The following is a 19606-nucleotide window of genomic DNA, read 5'->3' on the forward strand; positions in this document are numbered from 1 at the left end:
AGCAAGGCAAACGGGTGACCCTGTGTTTCCCATAGGATTAGCAAGGCAAACGGGTGACCCTGTGTTTCCCATAGGATTAGCAAGGCAAACGGGTGACCCTGTGTTTCCCATAGGATTAGCAAGGCAAACGGGTGACCCTGTGTTTCCCATAGGATTAGCAAGGCAAACGGGTGACCCTGTGTTTCCCATAGGATTAGCAAGGCAAACGGGTGACCCTGTGTTTCCCATAGGATTAGCAAGGCAAACGGGTGACCCTGTGTTTCCCATAGGATTAGCAAGGCAAACGGGTGACCCTGTGTTTCCCATAGGATTAGCAAGGCAAACGGGTGACCCTGTGTTTCCCATAGGATTAGCAAGGCAAACGGGTGACCCTGTGTTTCCCATAGGATTAGCAAGGCAAACGGGTGACCCTGTGTTTCCCATAGGATTAGCAAGGCAAACGGGTGACCCTGTGTTTCCCATAGGATTAGCAAGGCAAACGGGTGACCCTGTGTTTCCCATAGGATTAGCAAGGCAAACGGGTGACCCTGTGTTTCCCATAGGATTAGCAAGGCAAACGGGTGACCCTGTGTTTCCCATAGGATTAGCAAGGCAAACGGGTGACCCTGTGTTTCCCATAGGATTAGCAAGGCAAACGGGTGACCCTGTGTTTCCCATAGGATTAGCAAGGCAAACGGGTGACCCTGTGTTTCCCATAGGATTAGCAAGGCAAACGGGTGACCCTGTGTTTCCCATAGGATTAGCAAGGCAAACGGGTGACCCTGTGTTTCCCATAGGATTAGCAAGGCAAACGGGTGACCCTGTGTTTCCCATAGGATTAGCAAGGCAAACGGGTGACCCTGTGTTTCCCATAGGATTAGCAAGGCAAACGGGTGACCCTGTGTTTCCCATAGGATTAGCAAGGCAAACGGGTGACCCTGTGTTTCCCATAGGATTAGCAAGGCAAACGGGTGACCCTGTGTTTCCCATAGGATTAGCAAGGCAAACGGGTGACCCTGTGTTTCCCATAGGATTAGCAAGGCAAACGGGTGACTCTTCTCGGGGCAAGCATATGATGACTAAGCAGACAGCCCTGGGGCATCAGCCCCTTGGAAAAATACTGGAGATAAAAGCAATGAAGGGTTTCAGCAGAAAACACCAAACCAATGATTTTGGGAGAGAAGGAAGAAAAAAGCAGAACAAAGTAGTAGCATGCTCCGAAGTGCTGCTCGTGCTGCTCAGAAAGCTAGATTTCCTTTTGATGAGAATGACAGACCATTTATGTCTGCGGTTTGGTGCCCCTGCGTCAATCCAAGTTTGAAGCATCACCAGAGCTTAAGAGAGACAAAGTGTTGTTTAGGGGTGACTGGAGGAGGCTGCTGCACCCCAAAGTCAGGTTGGCAGGAAAAAACCAAGCCTGTATCTGCCTGAGCAGCTAGCTCAGAGGACAGGTCTAACAGCCCTAAGGTTTAGTTTATCTGCCAGAGCCTCTCCTGCCTGTCTGTGGGGATATCCCACTCCCCAGCATTAGCCAAATTCAACCTCACTCATGAGCTCATCCTGTAGCACCATCTTATTTTAATGATGATGCTGACTGACTGTTTGCCCCGTTGTGTGCTCTGCCTGTCAAGGCTCCAAAAACCCAGGTGTACGAATCACCCAACCTGTGATTTGTGCATGGGAGGCTTTTCTCCTGCCACAGACAGCCATGGGAGCACCTGCACAGTATGACCAGCAGGTCTTCTGGTAATTTCTGTGTCCAGAGTGGTTCCCATCTCCTTCCTGCAGCAGCCAGGTGCATGCCAGCTACAGTCCTGTGGCTGCACTGGAGTCCTCTGTCCTCCTCCCCACCCCTCCAGTGTAAGGTATTCCTCACCTCTTCCCTGCCTCACCTCTTCTCTGCTGACAGCCAGACACACCAGTTCGAGTTTCACATTGGGAGATCAGGAGGGGGGAAAAAAGAGATTCATCCCTTCTACAGAAATCATTAGCTTTCCCAGCAGCACAAGTGTCTCCACTGCTTCTGGGCTGTGCCTTAGCCAGTGAAGGGGGGGTCTCTACCCACCCTGCTGCCAGCCCACCAAAGGCTGAGGGGTGGCCTGGGGCTGCTCCAAAGCTGGCAGCTCCCTAGCATCACCAGACCTAGTTATGCTTGCCCTGGGATACCCTTGTCAGCTGTGGCCTTGGTAGCTCAAAAATTGCTGCTGGCCAAGTGGCTGCAGCTTGGAATCTTGGCATATTTGTTGATGGTTCCCAAGGACATCACGGGTAATGTTGCTCATCTGATAGGAAGTGTTTCAAGAACTTTGCATGAAAGGCACTAAACTACTTAGCACCCACATTTTATCCCTCAAGTGTGCGTGGGAGCAAAGGGTGAGCAGAGGAAAGTTTCTCGCCCAGCGAAGCTGTGCCATTCAAGTGTATTTCACCCTTCTGGCACTCTGGGAAGGATCTCCAACACCTTCTGCTCCCTGGCTGCATCCTCCTGCAGCACAGAGGGGCAGGTTGACAACCTCCTAAAAGCTAGTGTGCCATTCTGGTGTACCTGAACCCAAACAGCGAGCAGTCCTCTCCACCAAAACACTTGCCCAGCACACAGGATGGTCAAGAAGCAGAGGAGGAATGAGCCTCGTATGTCTTTCCTATACCCAGGCTTCCCTGTAACTATCTGTGTTTTACTTCGGAGATGTTTTTGCTTGGAGTGTCCCATCTTAAAAATCAGTGTCCCCAGAGCCACTCACCTGACCCCCATTTTGCAGTCCATAACACATGGGGAGTCAAATTCAGCCAGCAGATCTTCCATCTGGTTGTATCGCTCACCATCCTTCACAACATCTCCGTGGTAGGCAGGAACATAGGGCTTCAGGACATCGTTCATCAGGCGGTCAAGGCAGCGCTGCTCTGATTCACAGTGCTTCTTCAGTATCCTGCCGTTGGCTGCTGCCTTGAAGCTACCTAAGGGTGACAAGGGACAGTGTGGCACTTGCTTTGCATGGGGCAATGATGCCTTCCCCAAACAAGAAAGGTGGCCCAACATCTCAGATGCCTCTCTGTTTACACCTCCACCCAAAAGAGTTCCTGCAGGCTGAGACTTACAAGCTCAGGCTGTCAGATTCACATGTAGTTTCAGAGGTTTACAACCAGCAGTGTCCAATATGTTTTCTTCACAGCCTCTGTATGCTTCATGGTAGGTTCACACTTCTGTCTCTAGGCTCATGCATGGGGCATCTTCATGCTGGGCAGCATCATCCACTTTGCTGTGGATCAGCATGAGGGCTTGGGTCTCACTCAAAGGACTTAGCCTTCTGCTGCTTGAGAAAAAAGCAGCAATAATGCCTGCTGGCTCTGGGACACCAAAAGCACAGAATACTGCACCTTCACATCACCCTCCCTACTACTTAGGTAATTCATTCTCCTAGGCCAAAGTCATGGGAGCTGAAATCTGTGACATTTGTGCCACAATCAAAAGCAGCTCTGGCCAACAAAGTCTATAAATCCTGAGATAACAAAGAGTCTTTCCATGGCCCTGCCCCTCCCATGCTCTGTACCTGCATGCCCTGCAAGCTGGATCCAAGGGTACTTCTTCTTGAAAGACATCACAAATGGGGACCAGTGCACCATATTCTTGATCTTCCGCCATGATTTGCTCTAAGGGAAAAAAAAATCATTACAGTGAATGCAGTGTTTTAAGCTGTCTGTAGAGTCACTTCAGGCAGCACACAGCTGTTCTGGACAGGGAAGGAGGCACCGGAGCCAACACAGGATGGAAGCAACCAGAGAATCTGCTCTTTTCCCGTTGCTCTGTGCCAAGCCATGGCCATTGGGCCTTGACTCTACATTCAAAAATCATTACTAACTTCACTAAAGTGGGTAGCATTACAGTGTTGTTCCAGTTGGCTGCTCCCACTGTAGAGGCCCTGCCATCTACATTACCTTATCTCTGCTTCCCCCATCCCCCTGGAGAAATAGCAGGCACATTAACCCATCCTTGGGTATTGCATTAGATCATGGTAGACAGAGAGGGAAGGGAGCACAGGATTTCTACCCAGCCACAAAACTTGACTTCAGCTCTTGCAGGGAACAAGAGGCACTCACACAAGCACACACCAAGATTTTGTTCCCCACTGAAAGGCAGCAGCTTTGTCTGTTAAGCTGCCAGTTGATCTGCCTGCTTTGGCCCATCTCCTACTATATTTTAGAGTACAATTTTCCCTTCTGACATGTTGTGTTTCTCACCAGAGAATTACTATTTACATGACTGTAACAAGGGCTGTATCAGACATACAAAAGCTTCCTTTGAAGACTCTTTCCTGTGGAAGTTTTTCCCTGGATTGTTCTGGAGAACATGCTGCAGGTAAAAGGCAGGGAACGACCTCTTACCTCAGCCCCAGAAGGCAACGGTGCAAACAAATCAGGCCAACGATATACAATGGTGACGATGGAAAAATGCTTTCTTGCAGAAACAAGGGACAAACAGTGTAGTCCTGGCTGCTCTGAGCTACTGGGTTCAGCTGGAAGCCCACAGATAAATTATCCTCATTTGCTCCACACGGAAGGCATGGGAGGGAGCCTTCCAGAAAGCCCAAATAATCCCTTCCTCGTGTTTGGAGAACTGGCTCCTGTTCCAGTAACACTTTGCAGACAGGCGAGGAAGAGCCAGCAGCCCTAACTTGCAGTTTGGATGTTTCTTGGTGGTGAACTCATGGCACAAGAATCTGTACTGGGAACTGCTGACAGGTTTACATAGCAAGGAAGAAGCCAGACAAAGATGTTCATGTCTAAAGCATGGAAATTACATCGGGCCACTGCCATGCTGTGCACCAGCCCTGCCAGAGAGTGGGGACACATTGCTTGGAGATTCAGGGGCTGACAGCATGGTGGGGACTGAGGGTGGGAGAGAGGAAGAAGAAAGGTCCTTCCCCACCTCCCAGCCTGAGAGGACCAGGGTAGCCCTTCCCTGGGTGACTTGCCTGTGGCCGGGAGCATCTCGCTGTGCCCTGGCACTGGTACAGCAGTGCAGGAGTTTGGCAAGCAGCTGCCCAAGCATGGGGTGACACCGGGCAATCCTCTTTGCCTGGGCTCCTCTGCGCCGCAGTTTGCTCTGCTGCCCCGCTTGCTTGCTTTGGCAGGAGGGTCGGGCAGTTCCCTACCTGACATGAGGATGAATGTTTTTATTTCCACAAGGAGTGCCAGAACTTGTGTACTTTAGCTGTTCTTTGTTCTCATTTTGGCAGAGAGCAGGAGGGAAGCAGGGGGGTGTCCCCTCCTTTTGTTTTTAAAATAGTAACATCAAGTCCTGGCTGATGTCATGAAAAAAAAAGGGGGAAGAAGAAGTCTCTGAGGGGAGTTTGGACTCCAGATGAACATGATCCACCTCCTCTAAAACAAGGAGAAGGAGTCCTCCCCCCTCAGCACTGCATCATAAGTCACTCAGTCCCAGGAAACATGCCAAGGCAATGCGCCTTCCCAAGCCAAGATTTTTTTTTTTTTGTGGTTAGAGCTTTAGAGCTAAAACCTTGAGGTACTTCAAAACACAATCAGAATGAAGGCAAGTGGCCCCTAAAGCAGGGTAAACCATCCTGGCTTCCCCTTACTGTGGCTGTCCAAGGAGCCACGTGCTCCGCTCCAGCACTGCTCTCAGAGCAGGGTAATGGCTCCCAAGAAAAGACACAACAAAAAACTGTCTGCTGAGCTGAACAAGACAGAAAGCACCTGGTCACTGAGCACACCTGCACAAGGAACAGGTAGTACATCCCAATTCTTTCACACTGGAGGGAAATGCTTTCATCCAGACACCACCTGGTTTCATAAACACCTTTGGCCAGGCATTTCCAACCCAAGTGTTCAGAACATGTTTAAGGACATTTTATGGAGGGGCTTGAGGCTGTTTTGTACATCTCAAGTCACTCCTGATGTGCTGGAAATAGGCTGCAAGGCATGTTGTCACCACCATGGTGGGTGTCACCAGCAATTCTGCTTCACACAGCCCCTTCCCTCTTGGCTTGATGGGGACACTTCATGATGGCACTTGCAGGAGATAGAAGGGACCTCCCCCTCTGAGATTCCTTCAGGAGTTGGAATTTTGGTTTACAACTGAGCCACCTCCCAGTGTTATGAGGGAAAGTTTGCTTCATCACAAGGAAGCTCTAGCCCATCACACTTTACTGCCCAGATGCACAGCTCACTTTGCAGAGCAGCCTGCTTGGTCCAACTTTTTTTTGGTGGGTTGCATGTAGTTATAAAAAATGTCCTGTCACTCTGTCATGAGATTTGCAAGGGGCAGCTCTCCTAGTAAACCAGCAGCTGCACAACTTCATCTGTGTATTTTCTGGGGTTGCTGACCAGCTGCAGAGGAGAGCTGGACCATGCAGAAGCAACACTGGCCAATGCCCCCAGCGATCCTGCCACCCTCTTTGTCTGCAGATAAATTCTCCCCAGGTAAGTAATAGCTCTAAAAGTTCACCTTATGTACTTTCCTACAGCTTCAAGGGAGAAGTTAGGTGGTTGTGAACCAGTAGCAGGGTCCTTCACAGTCACTGAGGATGGTCAAGAGATTCCAGCAAGAAGTCTGTGTTTATTTGAATGCTGGCATGGGCTCAGACAGAGGTGAACATCTCAAAGCCTGGGATCCCACTCATGCCAAGCCCCATGTTGGGCTCCTGCAGCCGGTCATAGAAAATCAGAGCCACAAGGTCCAGACCACTCCAGGTTGATTCCATGGCCACGTGCAGGAAACAGCCCCTCTGAACTTGGCAGGCTGCTGCGTCTTGCCCTGCCCAGCACTATTAATATACAAAGGGAGCATTAAAGCTATTTACTGTAAAGAAATCTCCTTTCACCCAGCCTGCCAGGAACCATAAGGGCATCACCTCCAGGCTATTCTGTAACTATTGGTCAATATTTCAAGAGTTTCTTGTGTATACATCCAAGAGCACAGGCACAGCTGTACACACATGGAGGAATTACCTGCAATAATTGCCCCAATTCTGACCAAAGGATTTTTCACCATAATGGAAAAAATAGCTTGGCAGGTGGCATCACCAAATTATGCCAGTGAAGGACAGATATGTGCTCTTCTCATTTGCTTGCAAGGAAGTCAGCACACAGGTTGTCATGCTGAAAGCCTACACCTGCTTGTGGCACGCTGGCACCCTGCTCTCCCCAAAGCCCAGCTCCCTGTTGCTTTCCCTCCCAGCAAACTCACAAAGCTGAGTTGAATGATTGCGCTCTTGCACACACAGCAATAGCACGTAGCCTGTGTATGCAGGCAACATGCAAGAGGTGGCTGATGCAATTTGACACATTTTATTTAAAACCTCTCCCAGCACCAGCAATTGCTGACTGATTAGTTGTTAGGTAGCAAATTATTCAGTGACTCTGGAAATATATTTAGGGAGGAGTGGCACCATTTTCTGTAATCATCTGCCACATAGAAATGAAGCTCAGCAACTGTCAAAATCAACTCTAAAAATGAACTTTCAAGGGTTTGTGCAGCACTCTGCCTTCTTACAGCAGCTCATTACCATGCTTTCACTCACTGCAGAGCACCCCGAGCCAGGGGTGGGATATAGGCCAGAGGAGTTAAGCCCTCCCAGTGAGCACCCACAATTGGCCAGTGGGAGAGGAGTGGGAAAACAATTTTATCTGCTGTATGTTTAACTTCACTTATCTGAAGCTTAAAACAAACTCTGGGCTTTCCCTGTCTATCAATAGAGCTTCATATGGAAAGAACAACATAGGAGAATTTAATGCCAACTCGGAAGGTCAGAGGATATACTGTGTTTAATTAGATTAAACAAAAAGTGACGGATGAGCTCAGTGCTTGCTGTACACTTTCCCTATATCATATGGCATTCTTCTAATGTCTGCTTGGAGGAGATGTGCCTTTTGGGACTGCCTGCTGCCTGCCTTTCCCAGCACCGACGCTGGTGGAATTTGACTCCCCGTGCATGAAGTCAGCAGGGTGCTCTTCCCTTTCCATGCGTTGGGCCAGAGAGACAGGCAGGAACTGATTTAATTTGCTGAATTTATGGTTTCCTATGGTTTTACAGCACCAAATGTTCCTGAAATTGTGGGAGCTGGACCTGAATTTCAATGTTTTTTGTTAATTAGAGCATGCACTTTTAGAAGCAAGATTACACAGCTGGGGCAGGAGATAATGAAGAGTGGGAGCAGTGTTAATGTAATGATTTTTCCCACTTCTGGAAAGAACTTCAGCCCATTCCTCTCAGGAAGATCCTGAAATAGCCTAGAATAAGAAGAGATAGAAGAAATCCATGGGGAGACAGTAGTGTCATCAGTGTCCACCGCTTCCCCTGGTTCAGTGGAGCTGCTTCAGCCCAGGGGCTTGCACAAGTGACACCCTGGCTTTCCTTTCGCTTTGGACAAAGACCCTCTCCTACAGCATACCAAACCATCCCCTGGTGCTCCTCGCAGAACTGAAACACTCAGGGCTGCTAAGCAGTCCCACCAGCACATTCCCAGCTGACCAGCCCTTGCCAAGCACAGCAGCTCAGAGAAGCAGCCTTGCCCCGAGCCCAGCACTTTCTCTTGCCCCTCAGGCACCAGGGTGGCTCCCCAAATACCCTTCTGTGGGGCCAGAGTGGGTGGGAGGCACAGCAGGCCTTCTCTGCTTTTCACTTCCAGCTCTTCCAAAAGAAGTGCAGCTGCCAGGGTGCTGTGGTGCCAGGGACCTCCATGGGAAGGAGCTTTAGGCATAGCTCAGAAGGGTTCCTCACGAGCTGGTGAGTCGCTTCTCGCGTCCAGTGCCTTGCTGGTTTAAAAACAATGCAGTGAGCAGCTGAAAAGGGCAAACTTTGCACCAGAGAGCCCTCTTCTTTAGTAACTAAATAAATGGGAGGAGCGCTTGCCCACAGAGTTCACTTCGTGTCAGCCTGCTCCATGGCCATGCACACCCAGCCAAGGAAAAACAGGCCATTTAGTTTTCCATGTTTAAAAGAATGAATGTGTTTTCTTTTGGTCTTTAAAAAGTAGTTAAGGTTTCCCTAGTGATAATTGTTTCCCTTGACTGGGAAAAAGCTTGTCAACCCAGCCACAGCAAGGAAGCCAGCTTTGTTCATTGTGCTGGCCGCTGGGTGTGGAGGGCAGTGGGGCAGTACTGGCAGGTACTACGGGATGCCTCCTCCTGGGATGTCCTGGTACACAGGCTACCAAATATAGGGTCCCAGCTGAAAATCCTCCTGTAACATGCTCCAGAGAGCTGGGGTTATGCTTTGCTCAGCTTTGCCATCTCTCAGCCCCTCACACCTCTCTTTTCATACAGGCAGCAACAGAAAGAGCTCAGTGACTGCATCAGCATGCAACAGGCTGTGACCACTGACAGTGATGCAGGTAGAAAGTGACAGCCCATATTTTACACTATCTTCCTCCTATGCAAACTCCCCTGATTCTCACTGATGCATTTGCTTCTGTACTGCACAATGATGAAATAGCCTTGTTTTGGTAAGAAAGGCAGCTTGCAATGGGAGTGCCTTGGATTAGCAGGCAATTTTTTGGTTTAGTCACACCAGGCATTGAATAAAACCTTCAGCAGCTCCTCAAAACCTGCAAAGGCAATGCCAGTCAGGCATCAGTGGCAGTTGTTAACCAAAGATAGAACAAGGCCCAATTTCCCCCAAGTTGATAAAAGGGAATATAATTTGATGACTGAAAGGTACTTCTGTGTGCCTAGCAATTCTAGCCAAAACTCTCAAGCCCTATTAACTAAATTATTTTTATGTCTGGGGCATAGAAACTTCTGCTGGATCATAGTGGCTTCTGCTACTTTCCAAGGTCTCCACCACATTTAGAGAGAGGAAAAATCCTAATACATGCATTATTTCTTTTTCTTGAGATGATCTGTTTTTCAGAATAGTCTCACTTAAGCCAGTGAGGATTTTGCCTCTTGCAGGAGAGAAGCCACTCCCATCTGGCTTTGTGAGGAATGCCCTTTTCTTCAGTGGGACCAGGGAGCAGACCCACCAAGACCCAAGATCAAGGGTAGAGGGCCCTAGGGATAAAGTTACTGCCTTCTTTGCTGTCTGCAAGAGATCAGCATGTATGATAGAGAAGCCTCAGTAAAAACGCCTGAAAGCCAGGAACATCTGCTTGGATCATCGAAACAATATTCCAAGTGTATTGGAAAAAAACAGGAGCTTGTTGCAGGCTCCCTCTTCCTGGTTGTGATGGAGGTGGGGAGAATTAGAAGCAGCAAAGGCAGATGAGCAAGCAGCAGCCCTTCACTTTGACCTCTCCTATCACAATGGGAGGAAATGGAGCAGCTGTGGGAGCCAGCTACACAGAAGTCACCCATTGCCTGTAAGGACATTTGCTACCTCCTCATCCACAAAGCACGAGCAGACTACAGATGAGGTGTGGGATCCATGGCAGCACCATGCACAGGGTAGGCCTCTCTGCCCAATTTGGCAAAGAAGGAAAGAAGCCAAAAAAGCCTACCTGAGAGGAACTAGCCTCAAAGCTTCAGTTGTTTCCATGAGGCATTTCTTTCTGATGGAGTGCCTTTGCTTCAGTAAAGCAGAAAACCTCCTAATGCTCATCAGCTATAATTGACTTTCCTGTAAAGTTTGTTGAATTATTAATTGCCAGCATTAGACGTGTTCAGCTTACTTTCCTAAGTGGGATTAGATCCAGATCTCTGGAAATACATTTATTACTCATTAAGTACATACAAATAAGGCCTGTTAAGCAATTTTCAGCTTGGAGAAGGTAAGTGAATAATTCAGAAAGAGCTAATCACTTTTGGTGGACTGCTACTTAAGGCTTACAGTGATTCTTTCTCAGCAAGCAGGTAGCTTTTAAAAGCCAGCAGATTATAAAAAATACTTGCTGGTAGCCAAAAACAGGCCTTGGTGACTTGATTTGCAAGAAGAGTCCCAGAGCACTGGAGCCCATCTGTGCAAAACGCTGGTGCACAGAGCTGTAGGCAGCCAGATCAGGCATCCAGCTGACAAACGTGATGTTCTGTCCAAAGATCTGACCCCATATCAAGGAAACGTTTAATTTGCTTTGATGGAAACTGCTCTGTTTCCTTCTGAGGATTTGTGTTTGATCCCTTTCCCAGTTCCAGAGTATTCACTATCGTATTTCCAGTTCAAAATGTCATTTCTGCTCATCAGCTTCTCCAGCAGCACAGTGCAAGTTCCTGGGCTCCTAAGCCTGTGCTGGCTCTAGCGCTTCTTGATCTCCTGCTGCCTGTGGGGAAGGACCGCCCCAGCATTCCCAGCCCTGACAGTGTAAATCCTGAACTGCTGCTAACTCCCCACATGCCCTCCAAGACCAGAAGATATGCTCTTCTCAACACCAAGCAACTGTGTTAGTCTCTGGTCTCTTTATTTAAAGTCCAGCTCAGCAGCCTAAAAGGCAGAGTTGCAGTTTAGGATCTGGAAGAGATTCAGCTCCTAAAAGTCACAACAGAGTGTTCTGGTGGGCAGTGGTTAGGCAGGACATAGCCTTCCTGCAAGAAATTACCTTTGCTCTTAAATGCAGGGGAGCTGGGATGGCAGCTGTAGGTTTTGCCAGTCTCCCTGGTAGGATGTCCCAGGTGCCTGGATCCTTTGGCAATGGGGGTCCCTGGCACAGGGCATGCTGGGAAACAACCTGCTGGACAACACAAGGTGCTGAGATCATAAAATCCCAGCTATTTCCAGTCTGGCTTAATTAGACTGGTACACAGAGTTACTCACAGGACACATGCTGCCTAACTCCCTCTCCTACAATTTGAAGGCAACTTTTTAGGGATTTAAACCAGGATGTTACATTTACAGTCTGCTTAGGGGTAGCAGTAACATCAATGAGTGGAACTAAGCAGCTGCTAATACTTGGGTTTTGAGTCTGATTTCTTCCTGTTTGCTTCTGGATGTGACCAGAAGGGCTTGGGACTGGACTGGTCTGCTCCATGACACGGGCCATTATATGAGCTGCAAAACCCAGAGATCATACTCCCAAAAAATGGGCTTGTAGATGGACTTCTTCCCCTTTCACTGCCCACAGCAGGCACACACTGTGGTATGATGCTCCATCACTCATCCATTTGTCTTCATGTACTACCAAGCAGGGTGGTCATGGGCCAGGCATGATGACTTCCAGATGCTGTTTCATCTGAAGTAATTCCTCTGGCATTGGCATGGAGGGCATTGATATGGGTGCTGTCATTCTAACACTGTAGGAGCACCACATCCATAACTGCTGACAATGAGCAAGCAAGGATATGCAAAACCAAGTCATGCAATGTTAGTGAAGCAATCTGCAGGAGAAGTTGGATAAGAAAGGCCTGGTTTTTAGTCTTGAGCTTTTCTGTTACAGAAGTCCCAGCAACTTGTGCTGGTCTTGGATGCAGAAAACATTTCCAGTGCTGTTCCCTTGCTCTGCCTGCTCGTGGAGGAGCTAGCTTGCTGCTCTACTGTTATTTGATTGTAACTGAACTTAACTTTGTGAAATACATGAGTGAGAAATGCAGCTTTCTCCCATGAGCAAGTAAAATGTTCAGATGCATTTTAAGTGCCTTTGGCTGGAGTGTTAAGACAGAGATGGAAAGGAAGAAAAAAAAGGGCCAGGCAATGGCTGCAGTAATTTGTTTAGAATAAAAAAAATAAAATTTGTACTAAGCCCTGAGCATGACCCCGTTTACTGAGTATAGGAAGTGTAAAAAGCTGATTTAGAAGAGCAGGTATAAGTTTCTCTAAACTTATACCTAAAGCTGAATGTTGAACAGGCGTGACTTTTCAATTCCCCTTTACATCAGCTTAGCATTTTCATTTGTGTTTGGGGTTCCTCACATTTGGATAGCACTTTGATGATTTAAAGTACTATCTAGAGTTTTATTGTCTCTCCTGCTTTGGAGCTGGGACTGCAAATCCTTTGCTAAATGGCTAAGGAGTTTCTCCTTGCACAGGAGCTGCTGGAAGCACAGGCCTGCCTCAGCCGTGGCACCCTGGCACCCCCAACATGCCTTCCTGGGATAAGCTCCCTTTCCTGGGCAGCTCCTAAATATAATCAGCAACCAGGAGAAGTGACTCCAGGAGTGGAAATACAATTTTATACTCTTTGGTTTCACATTCTTACAGAAGGAGCATATTAGAATGAGAAAGACAGTGGCTTTGGGAAACCCCTTTGCCCAGAGAGGGGCACTGCAGCAGCCAGGATGCCACAGGTACATGCCAGGAATGCAGGCACCTGTGCCATGCTGCATCCTCCCTGCAGCTGCAGACCTGCAGTGCCCAAAGCATCTCCCTGGATGATTACACAGAGCAGCCAAGGGGCGTCTCTTGAGTGGGATGCCTGGCTCTGCATCCCACAGACTCTGGTCTTAAAACAGCACCAACCCCAAATGCTATGAAAAAGCCAGGTCTAGACCTGAAGGAAAAGAGAGCCTTGTTCAAGGCACTGAGCCCCCATGGACAAGTCGCTCCTTGTGCTGCATGGTGATGTGCAGGCAAAGGCAGTGCAGGTTAGCTTTTATAGCTCTCAGCGTCTGTCACTCCTAGCACTGAGGCTTGTGGGCACACAAAGGGCTTCTCTCCACCAAAATGAATCAGGCATAACTTAATTTGCCATGGATGGCTTCTGAGCCCACCTCTGAGCACTTCTCCAACAGCTTTCTGGTTGCACTGGATGGGTACAGCATGCATGGACATTGCACTCTGGAAGAAGCTGTTCATAAGGACTCCTTCACTGGACACATCAACCAGAGGCTGTGCCAGAGCCAGGGGCTTCCAGGCACAAAAGCCAAGCTAATTACAGGGGTTGAAACACCATCCAACACAGAGTGTCTCATATGCTCAGCTGCTCCTTTCCAATTCCAAATAGAGCAGTGTTGGGCTGCAAGCAGGGAGCCTATCCCCCTCAGCATCAGCCAGACTACCCCATTCCTCGTCCACGCAAATCCAGACCCTGTTGCACCCATGCTCTTCAAGCAGGGTGCTCACCACCACTGCACTCAGGAGCAGGTTCACCCAGCCGTGTGAGGACAGAGAAGCTCAGCAGAGCAAGAACATCAGCTGTGCATGGCTGCTGCATCGTGAGGGTATGAGTGACCCTGGAGAACAGGACAGAGTGAGAAATTCACGTAACAGCACACTTCAGCTGCCCCCTGGCCCATTGCAGCAGAAGGTCTGACAGCAAGCAGACCTCAGCACAGCACCAATTTTATCCTTGGTTTAATTTTCAGAGTGAAAGCCCTACACACACCCCTTAGCCATTTTAGTTATGAGTCATCGAAAAATGTCAGCTTTAGCAATGTGGCTTGACTTCTGCAGGGCTGGGTACGTACCTCCGTTGCCACAGCCAACGTCCTGCCACGCCTGCCTGGTGCGAGAGCATCTGACCAGCGTGCTGGTGCTGGCTCAGCAGCCTGTGCCGGAGAAATGCCAGTGGGGAGGTGGGGGAAGAAGCCGTCACGGTGTCAGGCAAGGAGGTTTTTTGCTAGCAACGCGCCACAGGGGTTTCCTGTGCTGCTACTTTTACTCTGCCTTTGAAGCTTGTGCACAGAGCTGGCAAGCCCTGCTGCACCCCAGCAGATCCCCTCCCTTCAGGGGAAGGGAGGGGAACTTCAGTGACACAGAGAGGGTTACCAAGCCTACATCCCAGAGCAGGCACGCAGGGCTGGATTTTCCAAACTAACTGTGCGCTGACATGCAGGGCTGGGGCGGGGAAAGTCAAAGAGGACTTCAGCTGTTAAGTCCTAAGAAATTGAGGAAAAAACCTGATGCTTCTATGGACATTACCCCAGTCAACAGGGGAGTCTCTCATGAATTGATGCCTTCAATGCCACAGAGATGCCAGCTATGGGGAAGCCAGGTTTTTGGTGGACAGAGGAATGCAGAGGCCAGCGAAAGCATTTGCTGCTTTGGTGTATGTTTACAGCCTGGGTGCCGGCAAGGAAGCAGTTTCTCTAACCCAAAGGGGAAATGCTCGTCGGAAACAGGAAAATGGAGCTTTCTTTTGAGTGTTAATAATGGAAAATTGCCTCTACAATGGCATTCTGTTGAATCCCAGGGCAAGATGCAGGGAGAGGTTCCTTAGGAAAAAACACCATGTGTCACTGTTGGCTTGCTTGAGACCCCAGGTAAACCTCAGGGCACAGGTGCAAGGGGGAGGATTCTGGGGCTTTTGGGGGGAATCTGCTTGGCCAGGGCAATGGCAGAGTTACGAAGTGCTGGCTGAGTTGATCCCCCACTAAAGCCCTGGTATCTCTCTCCCTGGATGCAGGAAGAATGAGGTGGAGCACCACAGTGATGCTGGCAAGACATTAGATGCACACAGCATCACCCAAGGGTGACCCCAGCAATTCAGGTTCATCTTTTTATAAAGAGAGGTCTGATTTCTTCAATGTTTTTATTTCTTTTTTTAAAGATAAATTGTTTCTAAACAAAAAAATTCTCTTGAAAGAGGCTTTTTTTAAGGTGACATGGTGTTTATGAACATAACTTCAGTACCAGACCCCACATACTGATTTAGCAAGCAGTGGCTTCTCACTGATGAGCTGCAAATGCCCGTGGCATCCCTTACAGATGTAGAGATCATGTGGTTTGTATTAAAATCCAGATAGCCTTTCTCAGAACAGTACTGTTATGGTTGAAGAGGATTCACAAGCCAATTTCCGGTCCAAAAAAGGACAAGAAGATGAAGGGTGCTTGTATATAATTATGAGAGCACCAGCAGAAGCAATACAATGAACCCACTATAAACATGGGTGTAGCAAAGCCAGTGTTAAGTTCATTGTGTCTTAGTGTTTCTAAATATATCTTGTCTTGGGGGAAGAGCAAGTGAGAAGAGAAATGAACATAGGGAAGATGCCTGATTCTCTGAATGACCAGACTTTTCAGCAAAATTGTATTTGATAATACAATCTCTGAGGCTGTGTCTGTGGGCCGGCTGCTGGAGTCCTCCTGCTGCAGGTGCCTGTGTTTAACTCTGCTTAGAGGATGAAGGAAGCAGAAGTGGAGGTATTAAAACTTAGTCATCTTCTCCCCTCAGACATTTTGCTGTTCTTTAGGTCAGCAACACATGCAGCACTTAGTCACTCGCTGTCCAACAGGCTGTTTCTAATTTAATTTTTCTGAGTCAAAACAAAAGGAGGTTCCTTCCCAAAGAAGCAGCTAGTGGAGGAGGCTGGGCGGGAGCCGTGACCAGCCAGGACTTCACCCCACAGCTCAGCCAGCTGCTGCAGACACCAGGAGAGCATTTGCAGGGCCCACAAGCAGAGGGCAGGCGCTGCCACTTCCTCTCGCTCAGTGATAGCTTGATGAGCTGCTGCAGCAAGCCAAGGTGCAAAGCATTCTCTGCTGTCTCTGAAGCTGACATCTCTCTTGTGCCCCCATACAGGTACCTGCCCTCACAGTAAAATAATTTGTGGTCTTATAACACCACATGTGCCAGGTTTTTCCTGCAGCAAGACAAGGGAAACCTTGCTACCTAAACCACACATTCAGCTTGGATGTCCTCCGTTCTCCAACCCAGAAATACCAATGTCAGAGCACAAATTCCTTCATGACTGATTTCAGTAACCCAGCAACCACAGCTCTCAATTTAAAGGAGTCCTTAAGGTTAGAAACTTTTGCCAAAACTGGTTTCATCCAAAAGTGCCATAAGAAAACTCAGGACAACTGGTACCCTTCTAGCCTCCTCTTACTCTTGGAAGCATGGAGGACCCTTGTTGTCCTTCAGTGAGTGAAATGCAGGCATCAGCACTGGCACCTGCACCAAGATACATGCTGGTGACGAGATGCTGCCTCAAAAGGAAAAGCATGAATGACAGCTAGAAGGGGAAAGCCTCTGAAGGCAACCAAAAGCTAGAAATGGGCATTTGGATCCTCTCTTCTGTACAGCATCTGAAACGACCTGAAGACAGAAAGGCAATCCCCAAAATCCATCTTCTTCCCCCATCGGAAAGCACACCTGCTTGTGTAACAGTAACCCAGCGCATTTTACAACTGAATAAGGATTGGGTTTTTGGAGGGCTCAGAAGGCACCCAGATGGCTGACAGCTTCCTGTTGCTTCAGCTTTACTACAAAGCAACATAAATAGGTCTTCATTCTTTGTTGACATTTTGTGCCATACAGCAAAACATGCTAACCTAACATGTTAACCTAAAAATAGGAAATGCTCTGGCAGCTTTGAAGAAAGTCAGCATTTTTCCTGTACTGATACAAACACAGTGGCCAGGTGCCAGTAAAATTCTTTGCCATGCTTATAAATTACTGCTTTGTTAGCACTCAGCAAGCTTCAGCAATACTAGCAAACCTTGGTATTTCCTTCTTCTCCCTTGTAAGGGAGGTGAGGATGCTTAATGCTACATCTCATTGCAGTGCAGAGACAGACAGTCCTTCACACCTATCAAAGAGCTGAGTACAGGCAGGGGTTGCTAAGACACCCGCTGACGCACAGCCGGGCCCCACTTCTATATTTTTCCATTACACAGTGTTGAAGGTTGCAGAGCAGAAGGTAGCCTTCTTGAGTGAGCTATTGAGAGATGAGCAAGAGATGGCAGGATCCTGCAGGGCATGCTGTGGGCTACTTGCACTGTGTTTGAATGAAGCACTGCACAACAGAGCCAGAAATCTGCCTTGTTCAAAATAAATGGGTGCACAGTTTCAGACCTGGCTTGAAGAAAGGGCACTACCACTGCTATGCCTCTTTTAGCACAAGTACAGAAAAGCAGAGGTCTCAAGCAGAGTGAAGTGTGGGTGGAAAACAAAAAATTCTTGGTGGCCTTCCATGGGGAGCAGAGCAGTGACTCCTGGAGGAGGATGCACTGCACATTCCTCACTCTGAAGTGTTACATGGATGTGCTGGGACCAGGACAATGTGGCTGCACCAGCATAAGCACTGCTGCCAGTCCCTTTACTGGAGTCCCATCCCACTGCTGTGTCATCCCCCCAGTGCAGTTTAACAGGGCTTAGCCAGCCCTGCCAATGGTTGGGGCAGACCTGTGCCCTGAAGCACAGAGGGAGAGCAGCAAGCAGAGACCAACCAGCCACAGCTTGAGCATAATCATAGAATGGGTTGGGTTGGAACGGACCTTTAAGACCATCTAGTTCCAACTCTGCATGGGCAGGGACACCTCCCACTAAACCAGGTTGCTCAAAATCCTGTCCAACCTGGTCTTGAACAGAAACGTGACTCCATCCAAGAGTAGCTGCTTGCCATAATGTCTCTCCTACCTCCACACTTTGGTGTCATGGGTGTTAGGGGTCAGGTCTGTCTCTCTAGGACATGTTCATCTTAGTTCACAGACTGATTTTAAACTACCCCCAGCACAGAGGTTAGTCTTCCAGTGCTGGGTGCTGTCTGGTCCCTAAAGCAGCATCTAGGGGCAGCAGCCTGTCTGGCTTCTGGAGAAAGCCATCACTATGTGACACTTCTGGTCACAGCTTATCTATTCCCCACTGCAAATTGAAGCTGCAGGCCAGACTTGTGAGCTATTGAAAGTCACCAGACACAGCAATTTATTCACTTTTTAACCTTCTGAGAGCCTCAGAGCTCTGGGTAACTGGGGATCATCAAGCCAGTTTTTGGGCATACCTATTCCAAGTGCAAGTCAAACATTTTGAAGGATGCTCCCTAAAAGTTCAGCTAACTGTTTGACAGTTTTACCTGTCTCCTCATGGTGTAATTTTATTATGACAATTCAGGATTAACTTTTTAGGGTGTTTCCCTCTTCAGTTCAATTATTGAGCTGTGACTCTTTGGTATGGGCAGAACTGGAAATCCCAGTATTTTGTTCACATGCAGAGATTTCCTATCCTGCAGGGTTAGTTTCCCCACCACTTTGGGGTGCTGTGCAAGTACCAAGAGGCTGCAGCTGCTATCGCAAAGCCAACCCATTTAGCAGAATTCTGGCTCACAGCATAGCAATCCTGTTCTCGGAGTCAGGGACAGACAGACAGGCATGGAACTAAAGTATTAGTTCAGTGGTACTGAACCATGGCTTAGGAAAACTCACCTTCCTGAAGAAAAAAAAACAAAAAGGAAAAAGAAACAGGCATTTCCAAGCTCTTGAGTTTCTCCTGGTTTTGGTTAGGAATGGAAGGAAGCTACAGCAGGGCAGTTTCCCCTATAGGATGATCTCTAGAACTTCCCTGTATCTCCTTTGGTGATTTCCTATCTGAAAATCCAGTCCAGCTCTCTACAGAAAAGCACTGAGAACTTCACAGTCTCAGGCAGAATAGTACCAAGATCAACTAGAAACCACGAGTTACCTTTCAGCACCTTACCTAGGAGCTAGTTGCTTTTTGGTGACTTTGCTGAGCTCTGCTGCCTGCCTGGCCAGCCCTATTCACAGCCACTGTTTGGCCTGTGGAAGATAAGACTTAATATTTTAATGTAAAGTCACAACTATGTGCAAGAGCTTGTGAATGCCAGGGCCTCTCAGGGATGTAATGCTAGAGGCTCCCTGACCTTAGAAGGAATAAGAAGGAGAGATTTGCAGCAAATAAGCCGTACTGCTTTGCAAATGTACCATCCCTGTCACATGGCAAGCTACTAATAAAATGCGCATTTGCATTTTTTACATAAAGAACATTTTGGATTCACTGTTCCTTCACCTGCACAAACACAAAAACTCTGTATGAAAAACAAGTCAGGAAGCTACTGATGAGAAAGTGGCAT

General features: G+C 48.3%; 1 protein-coding gene across 1 annotated transcript in view; it reads right to left on the minus strand.

Moving 5' to 3' along the window:
- Window positions 1–19606, minus strand: part of ITPKB (inositol-trisphosphate 3-kinase B) — a 67498-nt gene that overhangs the window by 11329 nt on the left and 36563 nt on the right. The window contains exons 2-3 of the mRNA XM_009994822.1: window positions 3528–3627; window positions 2721–2934 (exon numbers count right to left, since the gene is read on the minus strand). Coding sequence (XP_009993124.1) covers window positions 2721–2934; window positions 3528–3627 — 314 coding nt within the window. The remainder of the gene's footprint in view (window positions 1–2720; window positions 2935–3527; window positions 3628–19606) is intronic.

Source organism: Chaetura pelagica, unplaced genomic scaffold (genome assembly GCF_000747805.2).
Source record: "Chaetura pelagica isolate M959 unplaced genomic scaffold, ChaPel_1.0 scaffold2, whole genome shotgun sequence".
NCBI classification, from domain to species: Eukaryota; Metazoa; Chordata; class Aves; order Apodiformes; family Apodidae; genus Chaetura; species Chaetura pelagica.